Source organism: Panthera uncia (assembly GCF_023721935.1).
Source record: "Panthera uncia isolate 11264 chromosome A3 unlocalized genomic scaffold, Puncia_PCG_1.0 HiC_scaffold_12, whole genome shotgun sequence".
Lineage (NCBI taxonomy): Eukaryota > Metazoa > Chordata > Mammalia > Carnivora > Felidae > Panthera > Panthera uncia.
Window position 1 is genome coordinate 5,265,225 of NW_026057579.1, and position 16,502 is coordinate 5,281,726.

A 16,502-nucleotide genomic window follows, 5' to 3' on the forward strand; every position below is an offset into this window, starting at 1 on the left:
CCACCCAGGCGCCCCACTTTTCTTTTTTTTTTAAGTAGGCTCCACACCCAATGTCAGGCTTGAACTCACAACCCCAAGATGAGAGTTGCACGCTTGGGGTGCCTGGGTGGCTCAGTCAGTTAAGCGTCTGGCTCTTGGTTTTGGCTCAGGTCATGATCTCCCAGTTCGTGAGTTTGAGCCCTGCATCAAGCTCCGTGCTGACAGTGCAAAGCCTGCTTGGGATTCTCTCTCTTTCCCCCTCTCTGCCCCTCCCCTGATTGCGCGCTCTCTCTCTCTCTCTCACTCAAATAAATAAACTTAAAAAAAAAAAAAAAGAGTCACATACTCCAAGAGTCACACCAAATAAGCCAGCGAGGTGCCCCTATTTTAATTTCTTGTACCATATTGGCATTACAATCGATGAAGGATAGAGAATGAGCATGACGCTCTCTTCTTTCATCTTGTTAATGGGCAGGAACCTGGGACCTTAGAAAGGACAAATGGAGTTAATAGTGAAGCCCAATAGCAGAGGCCACAAAAAAATCAGTCCCCATGATGATCAAAGATCTCATGTCCAACCTGCTAAGCATGCCATAAGTATCCTGTAAAGATGTGGATTCCTTTCCTTCCCTTCACACATGTGTCTAAAACCTATGCAAAGTCTGCAGAAGAGGCAATTGACCAAATAAACTAGGATCAACTTATTGAGCCACTTTGTAGAACCTCATGATTAAGCAACCTTGCAATAGCTAGTGTTGATAATAAGCATTAACTAATGCTTACTGTGGCAGAAGCCGTTAGTTGCCTAAGTTGTAGTTGTACTTTTTTTCGTCCTTAACAATAGGAAATCCAAGGCTCTTCTGAGCACAGCAGAGTGCTCAGCTTTATTTCTCAGCCTGTCTTGTAGTGAGGTATGGCTAGTCAGACCAATGAAATACTGATATATCAAATGTCAGGCCAGTAATGTATTGATGTGTCAAATATCAAGCAAATGATATGTTAATATAATTGGAATTTGTTGGACAGGACTTTTGGAGACACCTTCAAAGGGATGAACAGCTTAAAAAAAAAAAAAAACCCTTTTGCTTTTGCTCTTCCCTTCTTCTCTACCTGGAATGTGGATTTAGTGGCTGGAATTTCAGCAGCCATCTTGTGACTTTGAGGATATAAGCCATGCCTGAAGGATGGGAAGGGAGAAAAGCAAAAGACTTCTGATTCCTTGGTGATCTTATGAAGACTCCATACCAGCTCTGGACTGCCTAATCCTAATCTTGAATGAGAGAAAATAAACCCTTATGTATTTAACCACTATATTCACAGCCAAAGGAAATTCCTGTTAGAACTTGATGGGCAGAAGGAATTTAACTGATCAGATTCCTCCTGTTTACCCCACACTTTCAGGTTGCATCATCCAGCCACCCCTAGAGAGGCCAGATCCCAAGCCATTGTGTGGCACTTCAGCAAGCCTGGAAGTGGTGCAAGGAACCAGAAACTGGAGCTGTGCAGTTGTCTGGGCTGTGGCAAGCAACGGGGAGAGACTGGCACTCCCAGCAGATAACTGTACAGCTGGAGGTGGTGCAATCAAATGTCTGAGTTAGTTCACAGGTTCTGGCAGCTGAGTTGGAGCAAAGAGCTGAGGATAGGTGCCCAAAGCTAACATGTAACATAACTAGGTACTTGACTCAGGCCTGATTTATTGCCTTTGCTATTTCACTCCCAAGTTTGATTGCCTGTCTCACATCTGCCTTCCTCTCTCAGTACCCGAGACCTTTAGCACCTCTCTCTTCTGTTGAATCTCATGTCCCTGAAACCTCCATCTGTTTGCCACCCAAATCCTACCTTTACATTTCCGGTTTTGCCCTCTTCCAAGGTCACTAAAGGATTCCTTTTATATCCTCTGCATATCCTTTGATATCTCTCTATATATCAATTTCACATCAAAGTAAATGGCCTTTAAAGGCAGCTTCTTAAGGAATGCAAAGATGTGTTCCTGGTGGGATGTTGTGGCAAACACAGACTAAAGGGAAACAGAAGCCCTCAGTAAATTTAGGAAAACTCAAGGACAATCTACCCTTAAGAGACGATGGGGACTCATTGGGGATTTTTATCTTAAAGTGTTCCAGCTCCACTCTACTGTGGGACACCAATTTATGTGCTTGGGCCAGCTGGTAGTGTCTAGGGCTACCTTATTTCTAAAGTAGGGCCTCTGGGGGCACCTGGGTGGCTCAGTCACTAAAGCATCTGACTCTTGATTTCTGCTCGGGTCATGATTTCATGGTTCGTGAGATTGAGCCCCAGTTGGGGTTCCATGCTGACAGCAGGGAGCCTGTTTGGGATTCTCCCTCTCTTCCCCAACCCCTACCCACCCCACCCCCCGCTCTCTCTGCCCCTCCCCAATTCTAAAAAAAAAAAAATCCCCGAAACTTTAAAGTAGAGCCTCTGTAAATAAAAGGAGGGTTACAAAGGACGTCCAAGTTTTCCAAAATCACCCCAAATGAAAGCCAAGAAAAGCAACAAGGACAGTATTAGTTTCGGGCATTTGTACCTTCTCTACAAGTACAGAGAATATACTCAGTTACTGTTTATCTAAGTAGCAGTAAATACTCTGGGATACTCCTCCCATGGAGTTTAATCTGTAGTGTTGGAAGACACCCCCAATAAACAAAATTAATTACATGTTAGAAATAGAAAAGTGCTATGGAAAAGGTCTGGAGGTGAGAGAGCAAGCTCTGTGGATACCTGGGAGTATCTACCCAGGGTGTCTATCCAGGCAGAGGAACAAGCACAAAGGCTCCATAGTGGAAGCATGCTTCAATTCAGTTGAAGAACGACAGGCCAGTATGGCTGCAGCGGAACAAATAAGGGGAAAGTGGTAGAAGATGAGATCAGAGAGTTAGTGTGGATGATGGAGATCTTGAAGGGCTCTGTGGGCCATTGTAAGGACTTTGGCTTTGTTTGGAGATAGGAGAGCAGGTGTGTTGAGAATAGGATAAACAGGGCAAGAGTAGGAGTGAGACCAGTTGGCAGGCATTTGTAGTGATCCAGGCAACAGATGATGGGTGCTTAGACCAGGGTGGCAGCACTGGAGGTGGTGAGAAGTGGTCAGATTCTGTATGTATTTTGAGAGTACAGCCAACAGGATTTGCAGAGGAACTGGATGTGGGTTGTGTGATAAAGAGAATGATGACCACAAGCTGTTTGAACTGGGCAACTAGAAGGACGAGTTGCCATTTACTGAAGGAGGGAAAACTGCAGGAGTAAGAGTTATGGCATTGGGGGAGGAAGGATCTCAAAAATTCAGTTTTGAACGTCCTATACTAGAGATATTCATTAAACAAGTAAGGAGTTGAGGAGACAGCTCAAGGTCAGAGGAGAAACCCATGCTGGAGATATATTGGGAGTTGATCACATTTGGATGGTATATAGAACATCTAGATTGAACAAGATTACTGAGAAGTGTTCACAGAAAAAGAAGAGCGGTCCAGGGATTCCAACACTTAGTTGGTTTCCAAATGAGCAGCTTCAGCATCCCTTAGGAACTCGTTAGGAATGCAAATGCTCAGGTCCCACTCCAGATTCCTGATTAAGGGTTGAGTTTAGCACTGTTTTAACAAGACTTCCAGGTGGTCATGGTACAGTTTGAGAACCACTGGTTTAGAGGCTGCGGTTACTTTATATCATCTCTGTTCCCGCCACAATGGGCGGACTGATGATAATGGGCGCAGAAAGGAAGCGATGCGGCGGCCTCTCCTCCCGAGGAAGCACCGATGCGGCGGCCTCCCCTCCCGAGGGAGCACCGCCGGTAGAGAGGGAATCCAGGGTAGGTCGGGGGTGGCGCCCTTGGCTCGTCACGGTTGCGGGGCAGTGAACGTCCTCTGCGAGGCGGGAGTTAGTGCGGCCGAATACATCTTCTGAGCCGGGGCCCAGCGTCCGCATCCAAGAAGGAGGGCCTAACACGCTTGGAAGGGTTTCTCAGGGGCCTAACTCTCTCGGCGACCCAATAAGTGCGCGACTTCGGTACAGTGCCGGCCGGGATTGGGGAGGTTCGCCTGGCCAACATCCCGCAGAGTCCTCTGGGAAGCGGCCACCGGTGACGTAGGCCGCGCCCCGCGGAGGATTCTGGGAGTCGTAGTTCAGCCTCGAGATCGGGCCGGCTCAACTTGGCCCGGCCGGCTCTTAGATGCCTTTGTTGCTAGGCCGGGGCTGCTTCTGCGTGGTGCGGGAGGTCGAACCTGGGGTGGAGGAGGCCTAAGCGCGGGTCCTTCCAAGTCTGAGTGGACGGAAGGAGGGCGGCGGGAGGGCCCCGGGGTGGCGCCAGGCTGCCCTGCGAGGGTCGCGCGCGCGTTCCCGGGCCTCTGAGTGCACCAGAGCGGCGGACCCCCGGGGTCCCTCGCGCGTTCGCTGCGCCCTTCTTCCGCGGCCGTCGTCGCCTGCGCGGGCCAGGGGAGGGAGTCTCCATGGAGCCTGGGGGCAGAGGTGAGAATTTCGGAGGGATGCAGCCGCAGAGCCTGCTGGAGAGAAAAGAAGGGAAAGGCTGCCCTCTGGCTGGGGCAGGCTCTGGAAGGAGAAGCATCACCTCTTCTCTGTGAGACGACAGCCCTTTCCAACTGGTTGGTTTCCCGTTAGGGTTTTGAGGGAGAGCCCGCTACCCCATTGCCCTGCGCGTCTTTAGGATGATGTGTGCCTCCCTTGTCCCCCAGATCACCAGATTTGACAATTTGGCTTTTTTTTTTTTAATTTTGTTTTTTAATGTTTATTTTTGAGACAGAGACAGAGCATGAACGGGGGAGGGTCAGAGAGAGGGAGACACAGAATCTGAAACAGGCTCCAGGCTCTGAGCTGTCAGCACAGATCCCGACGCGGGGCTCGAACCCACGGACCGGGAGATCATGACCTGAGCCGAAGTCGGCCGCTTAACCGACTGAGCCACCCAGGCACCCCGACAATGTGGCTTTTGATAATGACTTCGTTTTGTCCTCACGGGAGCCCTGTAAGGTGGTAGGAAGAAGATTGTTGTACCCATTTGCAGATGCAGAAAGTGAGGTTTCTAGAAGTCACAGGATTTGTTTAGAAGACTGGATTTTTTTCCTCCCATAAGACTCATCGCTTTTCCAAGAATGCCAGTATTATATCTGAAAAGCCAGTGTTCAAAAGGAATTTACTAGTCTTCCTTCATCCTGTGATTCTGGAATAGGACAGGAATGAACCATTAAGTGAGGAACGGATGGACAGACTCTTGAGTATTACTTTGTCATTCAGCAGATGATAGATAGAAATAACGTATTTAATTTATGTGTCTAGATGTTCACTGCAGAGTTCTACTAGAATTTAAGGGCAGAGGATAGGAGGAATGGGAGGTCGTGTTTGTCTTGATTCAGGGATGTTGCGGGATTGTGCCTTGATTTCCTGTGTTGGCTTTTCTTAGGTGACAAGTAGCTGTGTATGGAAGTTTCTGCAAGTTTACTGCAAGGCAAGAGTAATCGTCATGGCTCCTATCTCCACTTGTAGGGTCGCTTTCTGAGGACTCAGACCTTCCCGGTGCTGAAAACCCTAAAGAAAATGGCATGATCACTGTGTTGCTGACCGCTGCATCCCAGGTGGGTTTAGTTTTCTTTTTTTTTCTTTTGTTCTCAGAACCGGAATACAGTTTCTGCCATTGTTATGGAATCGCTCAGCCCTGATTCCTAGACCACTGAGTTCATCCTGATAAAATGATGAGTGACGAGCCTGACAGTAAATGCTCCTTACTTGTGCAGAACTTTCCTTTCAGCATTACTTCTTGATCCACTTAGTACTCGATTCACTCTTACTAGCTCTTCAGCACTGTCATTGGCCTCATGGTCAGATGCAAAGTGATAAAAGCCAGTTTCCCTGCCTCATGAAATTTACTGAGGAAATAAGATAGAGATAAAAAAAAAAAAAAAAAGATAGCTAATCAGCAAAAATGAAAGTCATTTCATACAGAAATGACTGGTACAGACAAGTCCTAAAAGGCCTTGGAAGAGGTTTTCCTTCCCCCCCACCCCCCCACCCCCATCCTCTAGAGAACTTGGGATAAAAAATACTGGGATAAAAGCTGCACTTTGGAAAATATGAGAGTAGGTAATTAGAGAATAGAATACAGAATTATTCTGTATTGCTTTGGCTTTGACCAAAAGTCTATAAGTGAGTTGGAGGTCTTCAAAGGCTATGTGTGTCACTGTAGAGTGACCTGAAGTGTGGTAAGGGAAGCTTAGGTCCGTAGCCAGACTGCAAGAAAACCTACGCTGGGTCTCATTCCAAAGGTAACTAAAGCCCCACGAAAGTTTGTAGAGGCCCGGCAAGATGAAACACGCCTCCCTCGGATTGAAGGGAAGTTAGTCAAGGTGCTTCTGCTGGATCTGGCCTCGGATGATGAGACAATGGCAGACTCTGTGGGAAAGGCACTGGGACTGTTTGACAACTTCAGACCTGCCTCACAGCGCACTGTGAAACACTGGCGACTCTGACCTGAATTTGTAGATCTCGTTCGGAAAACAGGGGAGAGAAAGTAGCATCTGCTGGACAGTTTCCGGTTGATCTTCCTGTGTCTTCCAACTCCAGCACATGCACGCAGGGCAGCAACTCCATGAACGAGTTCGACTGCTGCGGTTCTCTCGGGGAACTAAAGTCTAAAAGGAGTGCCGGTTAGTCTGTTACTGTTAGCATTGTTTGTAAAGAGAGAAGACCATAAAAATTGTATTGCTGTGTGATCACTCCCGAGGCATACGGTCTTAAGGGACCAGAAACTTAAATAGAGGCAACTGGGTGGCTCAGTCTGTGAAGCCTCAGACTTTAGCTCAGGTCATGAAATGTGGGAAATAAAGAGTTAAATTATTTCGAGCAGGGGATTTTCCAAGTAGGTAGTTCTTTTAACTTTATTTTATTATGCGAATTATTTTACCAGTTGTTTTAGAGGGTTGTGTCATAAACGTTAGAATGCTGACTGCAAGCAAAATCACCCAGTATATTCATTTATGCGCTCAGGGAGCTATGGCAAAAGTGGTGGTTCAAAGCAAGACAAGACTGTTTGATTTGCTAGCATCCCAGAGACTGGTCTGTTTTAATGTATCACAATTAAAGTTGTACAGAAAGTTTTTTTCGTGTAGAATGAGAAAAATTATTAGACATCTGTCTTAGCAGGAAATCGATTCAGCTATAGATTCAGAGGACCATTACCCACTCTGTTCCCTTTCCCTACATTTTAGTAGACAGTCTGAACTTTGTGCCTGCCATCTAGATCAAGGTTAGGCTTGCCCTCCTGCAGTGTTTTCAATGTATGATATGTTCTGTTCCCCTCTCCACCTCTGTTCCCACGCATATTCTTTTTTGAGTGAGAGTGAGTGGGGGAGGGGCAGAGAGAGAGAGGGAGACAGAGAATCCCAAGCAAGCTCCACACTATCAGCACAGAGCCTGATGTGGGGCTTAAACTCATGAACTGTGAGATCATGACCTGAGTTGAAATCAAGAGTCAGATGCTTAACCGAGCCACCCAGGCGCCCCTCCCACACACACTTTTATAGAACATCCCGTGCAAACTTCCTGTGTTCCTTCCTTCATTCAGCTGTTTGACACATACTTAGTGTTCCTGCGCTGTGCCAGATAACTAGGGTTGCTTCGGTGAGCAAAATTGGACCCGGTTAGCCTCTGTTCTCATGGAGCTCACTGTCCAATGAGAGAGACAGACGTCAATCACAAAGTCCCCTCAGTGTGTGCAAAACCCAAGAGAAGTGAACTTGGTGCTACAACCCTACAAGCCCAGGGAAGGCTTCTCTGAGGAGGTAACACCTGAGCTGAGATCTGAAGTGTGAGTAGGATTAAAATAGCTGAAAGGCCCCGTGTCAGGCTCTGTGCTTACAGCTCGGAGCCTGGAACCTGCTGGGGATTCTGTGTCTCCCTCTCTGTCTGTGTACCTCCCCTGCTCACGCTCTGTCTCTCTCTCTCTCTCTCTCAAAAATAAATAAGCATTAAAAAAAAAAATTTTTTTTTAAATAGCTGAAAGGATCAGATGGGGGAGAACATTCAAGAACAGGAAGCAGCATGTAGAAAGGGGTAAAAGGGAATGTGGCACGCATTTCAAGCAGCTGAAAGGCAGCCACCAACTGGAACACAGGGGACATGGGGGGAGTCGTGTAAGATAGGTTAGAAAGTACATGGAGCAAAGGACGGGGGCTATCAGATTGATCAGGGCCACTATGAGAAATGGTGAGAACATGTTAGGAACTTTCATACTTTGGGCTTGAGACACTGTTTTACAAATAAATATATATTCTGTGACGTGTAGCAAACATCTCAATTTTTAGTACGTATTGGACTGATTGTGTTCTCAAAGGAGAATTAGAGAGAAAACTGTTTCCTATTTCTTGAACCCCTTATATTTTAAAACCATATCACAAAGAACAGAGTTAACTCATAATTATATTTTCTCCACTTTCCCATGTCTAAATGGTAACGATGTCTGTAGTTCTATAATTTAATTTACCAACGCATAAACTAATGACTTGGTGCCTTCAGATTTTACAACGAAGGTTCCTTCCTTCTTTCCGGTTACATGCAATTCTGATACATTGAGGCAAGGAGTGAGTCTGTGGCTACAGATACACCAGAGAATCTTACTGTTGGAAGGGATGTTAGACGTCATTTTGTCTAACCCTCGTGTCCATCCTCTCTTTCTGCTCTGAGTGGTTCTCAGAGGCTTCTGGAAGATCCCTTGGTGAGCACTGGTGTGTTTGCTTTTTCAGGAGTCATTGGTAATCAGGGATATGGCCGAGGCTCTCACCCAGTGGAAGCAGCTGAACCCTCCTCAGGGAGATGTGCCTGAGAAGCACAGGAATCTGGTCTTGCTGGGTAAGGACAGCTCCCTCCTCCACTTTGAACTTACCCAGTGTGGTTTCTTTGCTTCCTTAGTTCCTAGGAGTTCTGAGGTTCTTAGATTCAAGGATTCTTCATCGTCGTGTAAGTCCTGAGACAGGCAATGTCTACTTTTGTTTCTGGATATACGTTTAACCCTCCCACAGTTAGAGATGGACACCTTTTGATTATATTTGCCTAGGTGGTAGCATCCTTCTTCTCTACTCCATGACCAAGGATGTTGAGATGAAATTCTAGTGAAGATACCTCTTAAGAAATGGATGCTTATTCTTTTAATAGAGAGAGCTATTCTTTTAATAGAGACTCAGTTGTTCTGCTCAGATAGATCCCATATCCTCTTCCTCCCTTTTTTTAAGCACCATTGAGGGAAAAATCCAAAACCAGCCTCTCTCTTTCTTTCTCTTATGCTGTCTCTCCTAACAACCAAGGAAATCATACCGAACTCTTGACCAAACTAATTTTTCTTTTCCCATGAGCAGGGCTTCCAATTTCCAAGCCTGATGCGATCTCTCCTTTGGAGTGTGGAAAGGAGCTGGAGAGAGAAGTCTCAAAAGCAGCTCTTTCAGGTGAGTGATGACATAAAACCCAGATGGTCATTGGGATCAAATGGACCAAAGCATCTCCAAAGTGCTTGTGGAGGAGCCTTTCCAGATTTCGTTAGACCTGTGAAAAAGTTGAAGTGAAGTCCCTTTCTCCCATGCCACATTCCAGCTCTGTGGATGGTCATCTATTAAAATTCATAATTAAAAAAAAAATTTTTTTTAGAAAGTAATACTTTCCACCCTTTCAAACCAATTCTTTTCCCCAAATAAGGTACAATGAAATCAACATTTTTTTTTTTGATGAGTCACCATTGAAATCATATTTATTTCCTACCTGGGGATAATTGTATCCTGAAAATTCACTAAGCATGATTGTTTCTTTTTTGTTTCTTTTTTTTTTTTAAGTCTTTTATTTTTATTTTATTTTTTAAATTTACATCCAAATTAGTTAGCATATAGTGCAACAATGGTTTCAGGAGTAGATTCCTTAGTGCCCCTTCCCCATTTAGCCCATCCCCCCTCCCACACCCCCTCCAGTAACCCTCTGTTTGTTCTCCATATTTATGAGTCTCTTCTGTTTTGTCCCCCTCCCTGTTTTTATATTATTTTTGCTTCCCTTCCCTTATGTTCATCTGTTTTGTCTCTTAAAGTCCTCTTATGAGTGAAGTCATATGATATTTGTCTTTCTCTGACTGACTAATTTTACTTAGCAGAATACCCTCCAGTTCCATCCACGTAGTTGCAGATGGCAAGATTTCATTCTTTTTGGTTGTCGAGTAATACTCCATTGTGTGTGTGTATATATATATATATATATATACACACACACCACATCTTCTTTATTCATCCATCGATGGACATTTGGGCTCTTTCCATACTTTGGCTATTGTTGATAGTGCTGCTATAAACATGGGGGTGCATGTGTCCCTTCGAAACAGCACACCTGTATCCCCTGGATAAATGCCTAGTAGTGCAATTGCTGGGTCATAGGGTAGTTCTATTTTTAGTTTTTTGAGGAACCTCCACACTGTTTTCCAGAGTGGCTGCACCAGCTTGCATTCCCATGAAATCAACATTTTAATATTTGTTAATTATATGTTTGGGTGTTAGGTTCTAAACTAGGCTTTTTCATATATTTTTTATCTCTGCAGGATAAGTGACTTTTTGTCTCAGACCAGATTGTCACAGATTGACTAAAAATCAATCTCTGAGTTTCCCCTTGCCTTTCTCTCTATGTAAGTGGACGCAGCATAGTATAGTGGTTGAGTGCAGATTTTGAAACCACTTTGTTCAAAGCCGGTCTCAACTACTTACTAGCCCTGTGACCTTTGACAAGTGAATTATCCTCTCTGTGACTCAAATTCCCCAGCTATAAAATGGGGATAATGATCGCACTTAACTCCTAGATTTGCTGTGAGGATCAAATGAAGTAATCCAAGAGAAATGCTTCGACTAGTACCTAGCTAAATGCTAAGTAAATGATAATTATTAAGTCCTGGTAACTTTTTTGTGATAGATACCATGAATTTGACCTGATCATTTCTATCCAACTAGATACTGCAATAGACTGCCAGCTAGTTTTACTTCCTTTGGTCTTACCCTTATCTAACTGACGCAGCATATCACTACTAGATTCCCCACTCTGCCAGTTCTGTATTATTCTACCTGCTTCTAAAGCTTTTGTTGCTACCTGCCTAACCGTTTTATCTTCTGTATTCTCCAACTCGAACCCTTAACACCAGACAAGCAGTCTCTTATTTTCTTCCGCCAACTGTGTGTTCTCCAAATGTTTGGGATTTAATTCCTCCACTCCCCTTAGCTGAAAGTCCATTTGCCTTTAACTTATTTCTGTCTATTTGCTTTTTAAAATCCCAGTCACTTCCCTGATTATGATGTGTAGCTCACAACATTGTATTATATTGATTTACTTTATTTTTTTTTTTAGTTATTTTATTTTTATTTTTTAATGTTTATTTATTATTTTTTTAATCTTTTTTTTTAAATTTTTTTAACTTTTTTTTTTTTTTTTAATTTATTTTCGAGACAGAGAGAGACAGAGCATGAATGGGGGAGGGTCAGAGAGAGAGGGAGACACAGAATCCGAAACAGGCTCCAGGCTCTGAGCTGTCAGCACAGAGCCCGACGCGGGGCTCAAACTCACGGACCGGGAGATCATGACCTGAGCCGAAGTCGGACGCTTAACTGACTGAGCCACCCAGGCGCCCCAATGTTTATTTATTTTTGAGACAGAGAGAGAGAGAGAAAGAGCATGAACAGGGGAGGGTCAGAGAGAGAGGGAGACACAGAATCTGAAGCAGGCTCCAGGCTCCAAGCTGTCAGCACAGAGCCCGACGTGGGACTTGAATTCACAGACCGTGAGGTCATGACCTGAGCCGAAGTCAGAAGCTCAACTGACTGAGCCACCCAGGCACCCCTTTAAAAAAAATTTTTTTTTAACAGTCATTTATTTTTGAGAGTGAGAGAGACAGAGCATAAACAGGGAAGGGGCAGAGAGAGAGAGGGAGACACAGAATCCGAAGCAGGTTCCAGGCTCCAAGCTGTCAGCACAGGGCCGACGCGGGGCTAGAACTCACAGACTGCGAGATCATGACCTGAGCTGAAGTCAGACGCCCAACCGACTGAGCCACTCAGGTGCCCCTATATTGATTTATTTTATGTAGAGTCATGGTTGGAATAGAAATTAAAGACCATTTAAGCCTGAAAATAAACATTTTTAGCATTTTTAACTTTAATCCCAAAATTCTTACTCAGAAGCCTAGGATTTGGAGCGGGTATCCTGAAAAGTTGGGACCAATCTGAGCATGTAGAGATTTGGCCTTCTCCTCCCTACATGCTACTCATTTTTTTAAACGTATATATTTTTAAGTTTATTTATTTATTTTGAGAGAGAGAGAGAAAGAGGGAGAGCAAGAGCATGTGATGAGGGGAGGGTTAGACAGAGAGGGAGAGAGAATCCCAAGCAGGCTCTGCACTGTCAGTGCAGAGCCCGACGCAGGGCTGGAACTTATAAACCACGAGATCATGACCTAAGCTGAAATCAAAAGTTGGATGCTTAACTTCATTCCATTTAATTGTTTATAGTTTGTTATTATTGGGCAATCAAAGGTGATCAGTTACTTCTTTTTTTTTAAATCTTTATTTCTGAGAAAGAGAGAGAGAGAGAGTGTGTGTAAGCGGGGGAGGAACAGAGAGGAGACACAAAATCCCAAGCAGGCTCCAGGCTCTGAGCTGTCAGCACAGAGCCCGACACAGGGCTCGAACCCACAGACTGTGAGATCATGACCTGAGCTGAAGTCAGACGCTTAACTGACTGAGCCACCCAGGCACCCCAATCAGTTACTTCTTAATCACCAATCGTTGTGATGGTGTAAATTTGTCGATCTGGACCACTTTGAATGCTAGCTTAGAGAATCTGTGTCTCATCTTGAGGCAACAGAACCACCAGAGATTTTTGTTTAACAGCGACAGTTCTGAAGGTTAGTCTGTTAGCAGTGATTGGGAAATACTAGGATGGGGAAGGATTGGTGGCAGGGAGATCAGCTACTGATGGCTATTCTCAAAGCACGAAGCGCAGAAGCTCCAGTGAGGGGGTAATAGGGGGCAATCCCTGAAAGACTGTCTTCTCTGTCTCTGCCACACCCGGTTTCTAAAATCTTATCTGCCATTTCCCCACATCACCTCTGTTTAGTCTTCTCTGTTATTCTTTCTCATCTCCTACCCTACTAGGTAGAGGAATTTTGAGTACCTGCTCACTGTCTCCCTTTTGTGCAGCTGAACTTCTTTGCCCCCCCATCTTTGTTTTCTCACGTTCTCTCAAGATTGCAAAGCTATTTTTGAGAGCTTTCGAGTTCCTGTGTTCCCTGTAAGCATTTTTTCATTTGTTTGTTTTTCATTATTTTCCTACCACATCAAATATTTTTCTTTCCTGTGTAGGAAATGGTACGTGTGTATTTTTGTTTCTTTCAGACTGGGAGACAAGACCAGAGAGTAAGGACCTAACTCCAGAGCAGGATATTTCTGAAGAAGAATCAGCCCCTGGGGTGTTAATAGCAAGATTTCCAAAGGAAAGTTCCAGTGAATACGAGGATTCTTCAGAGAGTCAGCAGGAAAACCATGAGAAACATTTAATACAGGAGGTTGTCACTCAGAAGAAATCTTCTGGGGAGAGAAGTTACCAGTGTCATGAATTTGGGAGAAGTTTTAGTCGAAGGTCATTACTTGTTCAACAGCAAGGAGAGAGACTACATAACTTTGATTCATTTAAAAAGAACTTAAAACAAAATTCAGATCTAATGAGGCACGAGAAAGTTTGTGCAGAAAAGAAACCTTGGAAGTGTAATGAGTGTGAGAAAGCCTTTAGTTACTACTCAGCTTTTGTCTTGCATCAGAGAATTCACACAGGAGAAAAACCCTACGAATGTAATGAATGTGGTAAAGCTTTTAGCCAGAGTATACATCTTACTCTACACCAGAGAATTCATACTGGAGAGAAACCCTACGAGTGTCACGAATGTGGGAAAGCCTTCAGTCACCGCTCTGCCCTTATTCGGCATCATATAATTCATACTGGAGAGAAACCCTATGAATGCAATGAATGTGGGAAGGCCTTTAATCAGAGCTCATACCTCACTCAACATCAGCGAATTCATACTGGAGAGAAACCTTATGAGTGTAATGAATGTGGGAAGGCCTTTAGCCAAAGCACATTCCTTACCCAGCATCAGGTCATTCACACTGGAGAGAAACCCTATAAGTGTAATGAATGTGGGAAAGCCTTTAGCGATCGATCAGGCCTTATTCAGCACCAGAGAACTCATACTGGGGAGAGGCCTTATGAGTGTAATGAGTGTGGGAAAGCCTTTGGCTACTGTTCAGCCCTGACTCAACACCAGAGAACTCACACTGGGGAGAAACCCTATAAATGCAATGATTGTGCCAAAGCCTTCAGTGACCGCTCAGCCCTCATTCGTCATCAGAGAACACACACTGGAGAGAAACCTTACAAGTGTAAGGACTGTGGAAAAGCTTTCAGCCAGAGCTCATCTCTTACAAAGCATCAGAAAACTCACACTGGAGAAAAACCCTATAAGTGTAAGGAATGTGGAAAAGCTTTCAGCCAGAGTTCATCCCTTTCTCAACATCAGAAAACTCATGCTGGAGGGAAAACCAAAGAATACGGAAAAGCCTTTAGTGAGCATTCAGCCTTTGGCCAGCAAAAGAGAATTCATACTGGATAAAGACTATGTAAATGTGGTACATTTGGAAGATTTTTATTGAACATTTACTAAATGTGGTGTGAGCGCTACAAAGGAGTTTAAGAATGTGTTACAAACAAGATATTAATTGAGAAGTCATTGGTGACACGGGACATAGCTTACTTAGAATGTGAAGGAGGAGTTTTACATTTTTTTCAGTGCAACAGAGGACTTTGAATTTCCCTGGGGAAAGAGGAAGATTATTTCCAGCACCCTAATGTGTATGTAAGCTTCCAAATCCTTGAGAGAGAAACAGGGTGTGCGATGATGGAAAGAAGACATCTTGTCTGGGCTGGGTCGTCTCTTAATGCTAAGGAGATGGAGTTTTAAAGAGATGAGTGGTTCTTTAGGGAAGTTGCAGAGGCAGAAATAAGAGATTGAGAATTCACAATGAGTTTGTCCAGGGTTGAGAGTGGAGGTGAAAGGGAAGTTGTCCTTAGGCTCAAGTACAAGGGCACTTAGGAGGTAGATGGGAAGGAGAGAGAAAGAGAACCGGGGGAATGAACTCAAGAAATGTTGATTGAGATAACTGCTCAAACGAGTGCTCCCAACTGGGGAAATATTCATCAGTTGGTCAGTTGCAGTTTCTACCCTGAAGCCAAGGAACACTGGCCTGGCAGTCTGCTTCTGCACTTTCTGTCTTTGAGATCTTGCTTGCTGATTTGCTGCCTGCTAAGAAGCGCGTTAACTCCAAGGGTCAAGACTGACAGCCTAGAAAGTACAGCAGGGACCTTTGATGTTTTCAGTCTATTTTAAGCTACCTATTTTAAGCTAAGTTCCCTGAGAATGTGCTTATTTATAAAGATGTTACCTCAATTGTCTGTAGTTAGTACTTTAGGCTTATTCATACCATAGTAAAATTTAGTTGTAGACCTGAACTGACACTGCGTATTGGATTGTGAAAGACTTGAAAAGAGTCCAAAATACTTCCTTTCACCATTTTACTCTTGCGTAGAAGCAGACGATGCCTTTGCATATATATTTTTTTCATTGAAACTTCAAAGGTTGTCATTGCACACGTTTTGAGTACTGTGTTTTTAGTTTTCACAAGTTTGTGTGTCTTGATGTGGATTTCTTTGAGTTTATCCTGTTTTATGAACTTCAATCTGTAGGTTTAGGTCTTTTGCCATATTTGGGGAACATTTAGCCCTCATTTATTTGAATACATTTTTTGGCCCTCACTCCTTCTCTCCTTCCAGGACCCTGATGACACGAATGTTAGGTCTTTGATTGTAGTTCCGAAGGTTCCTGAGGTTCTGTTTTTCTTCCTTTTTCCCCCCAGTATGTTTTATCTCACTCTTCTCAGGCTACCATAACAAAACACCATAGACTGGGTGGTTCAAACAACAGAATTTCTCAGTTTTGGAGGCTGGGAAGTCCAAGATCAAGGTGTCAGCTTTGGCCTCTGGTGAGGGCTCTCTTCCTGGATTGCAGAAGGCCATGTTCTTGCTGTGTCCTCACACAGCCTTTTTTTCCCCTTTTTTTTTCTCTTTCTTTCTTTCTTTCTTTCTTTCTTTCTTCTTCTTCTTTTCCTTCTTCTTTTTTTAAAAAAAATTTTTTTTCAACGTTTTTTATTTATTTTTGGGACAGAGAGAGACAGAGCATGAACGGGGGAGGGGCAGAGAGAGAGGGAGACACAGAATCAGAAACAGGCTCCGAGCCATCAGCCCAGAGCCTGACGCGGGGCTCGAACTCACGGACCGCGAGATCGTGACCTGGCTGAAGTCGGACGCTTAACCGACTGCGCCATCCAGGCGCCCCATTCTTCTTCTTCTTCTTCTTCTTCTTCTTCTTCTTCTTCTTCTTCTTCTTCTTC

At 44.2% G+C, this 16,502-nt stretch overlaps 1 protein-coding gene across 1 annotated transcript; it reads left to right on the forward strand.

Annotated features, from left to right (window-relative positions):
- The first annotated feature begins 5,246 nt into the window (after positions 1–5,246).
- On the forward strand, positions 5,247–16,155 carry ZNF892 (zinc finger protein 892). Its single transcript, XM_049652192.1, has 4 exons — positions 5,247–5,576; positions 8,739–8,844; positions 9,348–9,434; positions 13,398–16,155. Exons 1-4 carry the CDS (start codon positions 5,544–5,546, stop codon positions 14,666–14,668), a joined length of 1,497 nt encoding a protein of 498 aa, XP_049508149.1. The 5' UTR covers positions 5,247–5,543; the 3' UTR covers positions 14,669–16,155.
- The last annotated feature ends 347 nt before the right edge of the window (positions 16,156–16,502 follow it).

What these genes read in the sequence shown, in the direction of transcription:
- ZNF892 (XM_049652192.1), top strand. Translation starts at nt 5,544, where the DNA reads ATGATCACTGTGTTGCTGACCGCTGCATCCCAG. An exon ending in CAGGAATCTGGTCTTGCTGG is followed by an intron (nt 8,845 to 9,347) that starts GTAAGGACAGCT and finishes TCCCATGAGCAG; the next exon opens with GGCTTCCAATTTCCAAGCCT. An exon ending in CTCAAAAGCAGCTCTTTCAG is followed by an intron (nt 9,435 to 13,397) that starts GTGAGTGATGAC and finishes TGTTTCTTTCAG; the next exon opens with ACTGGGAGACAAGACCAGAG.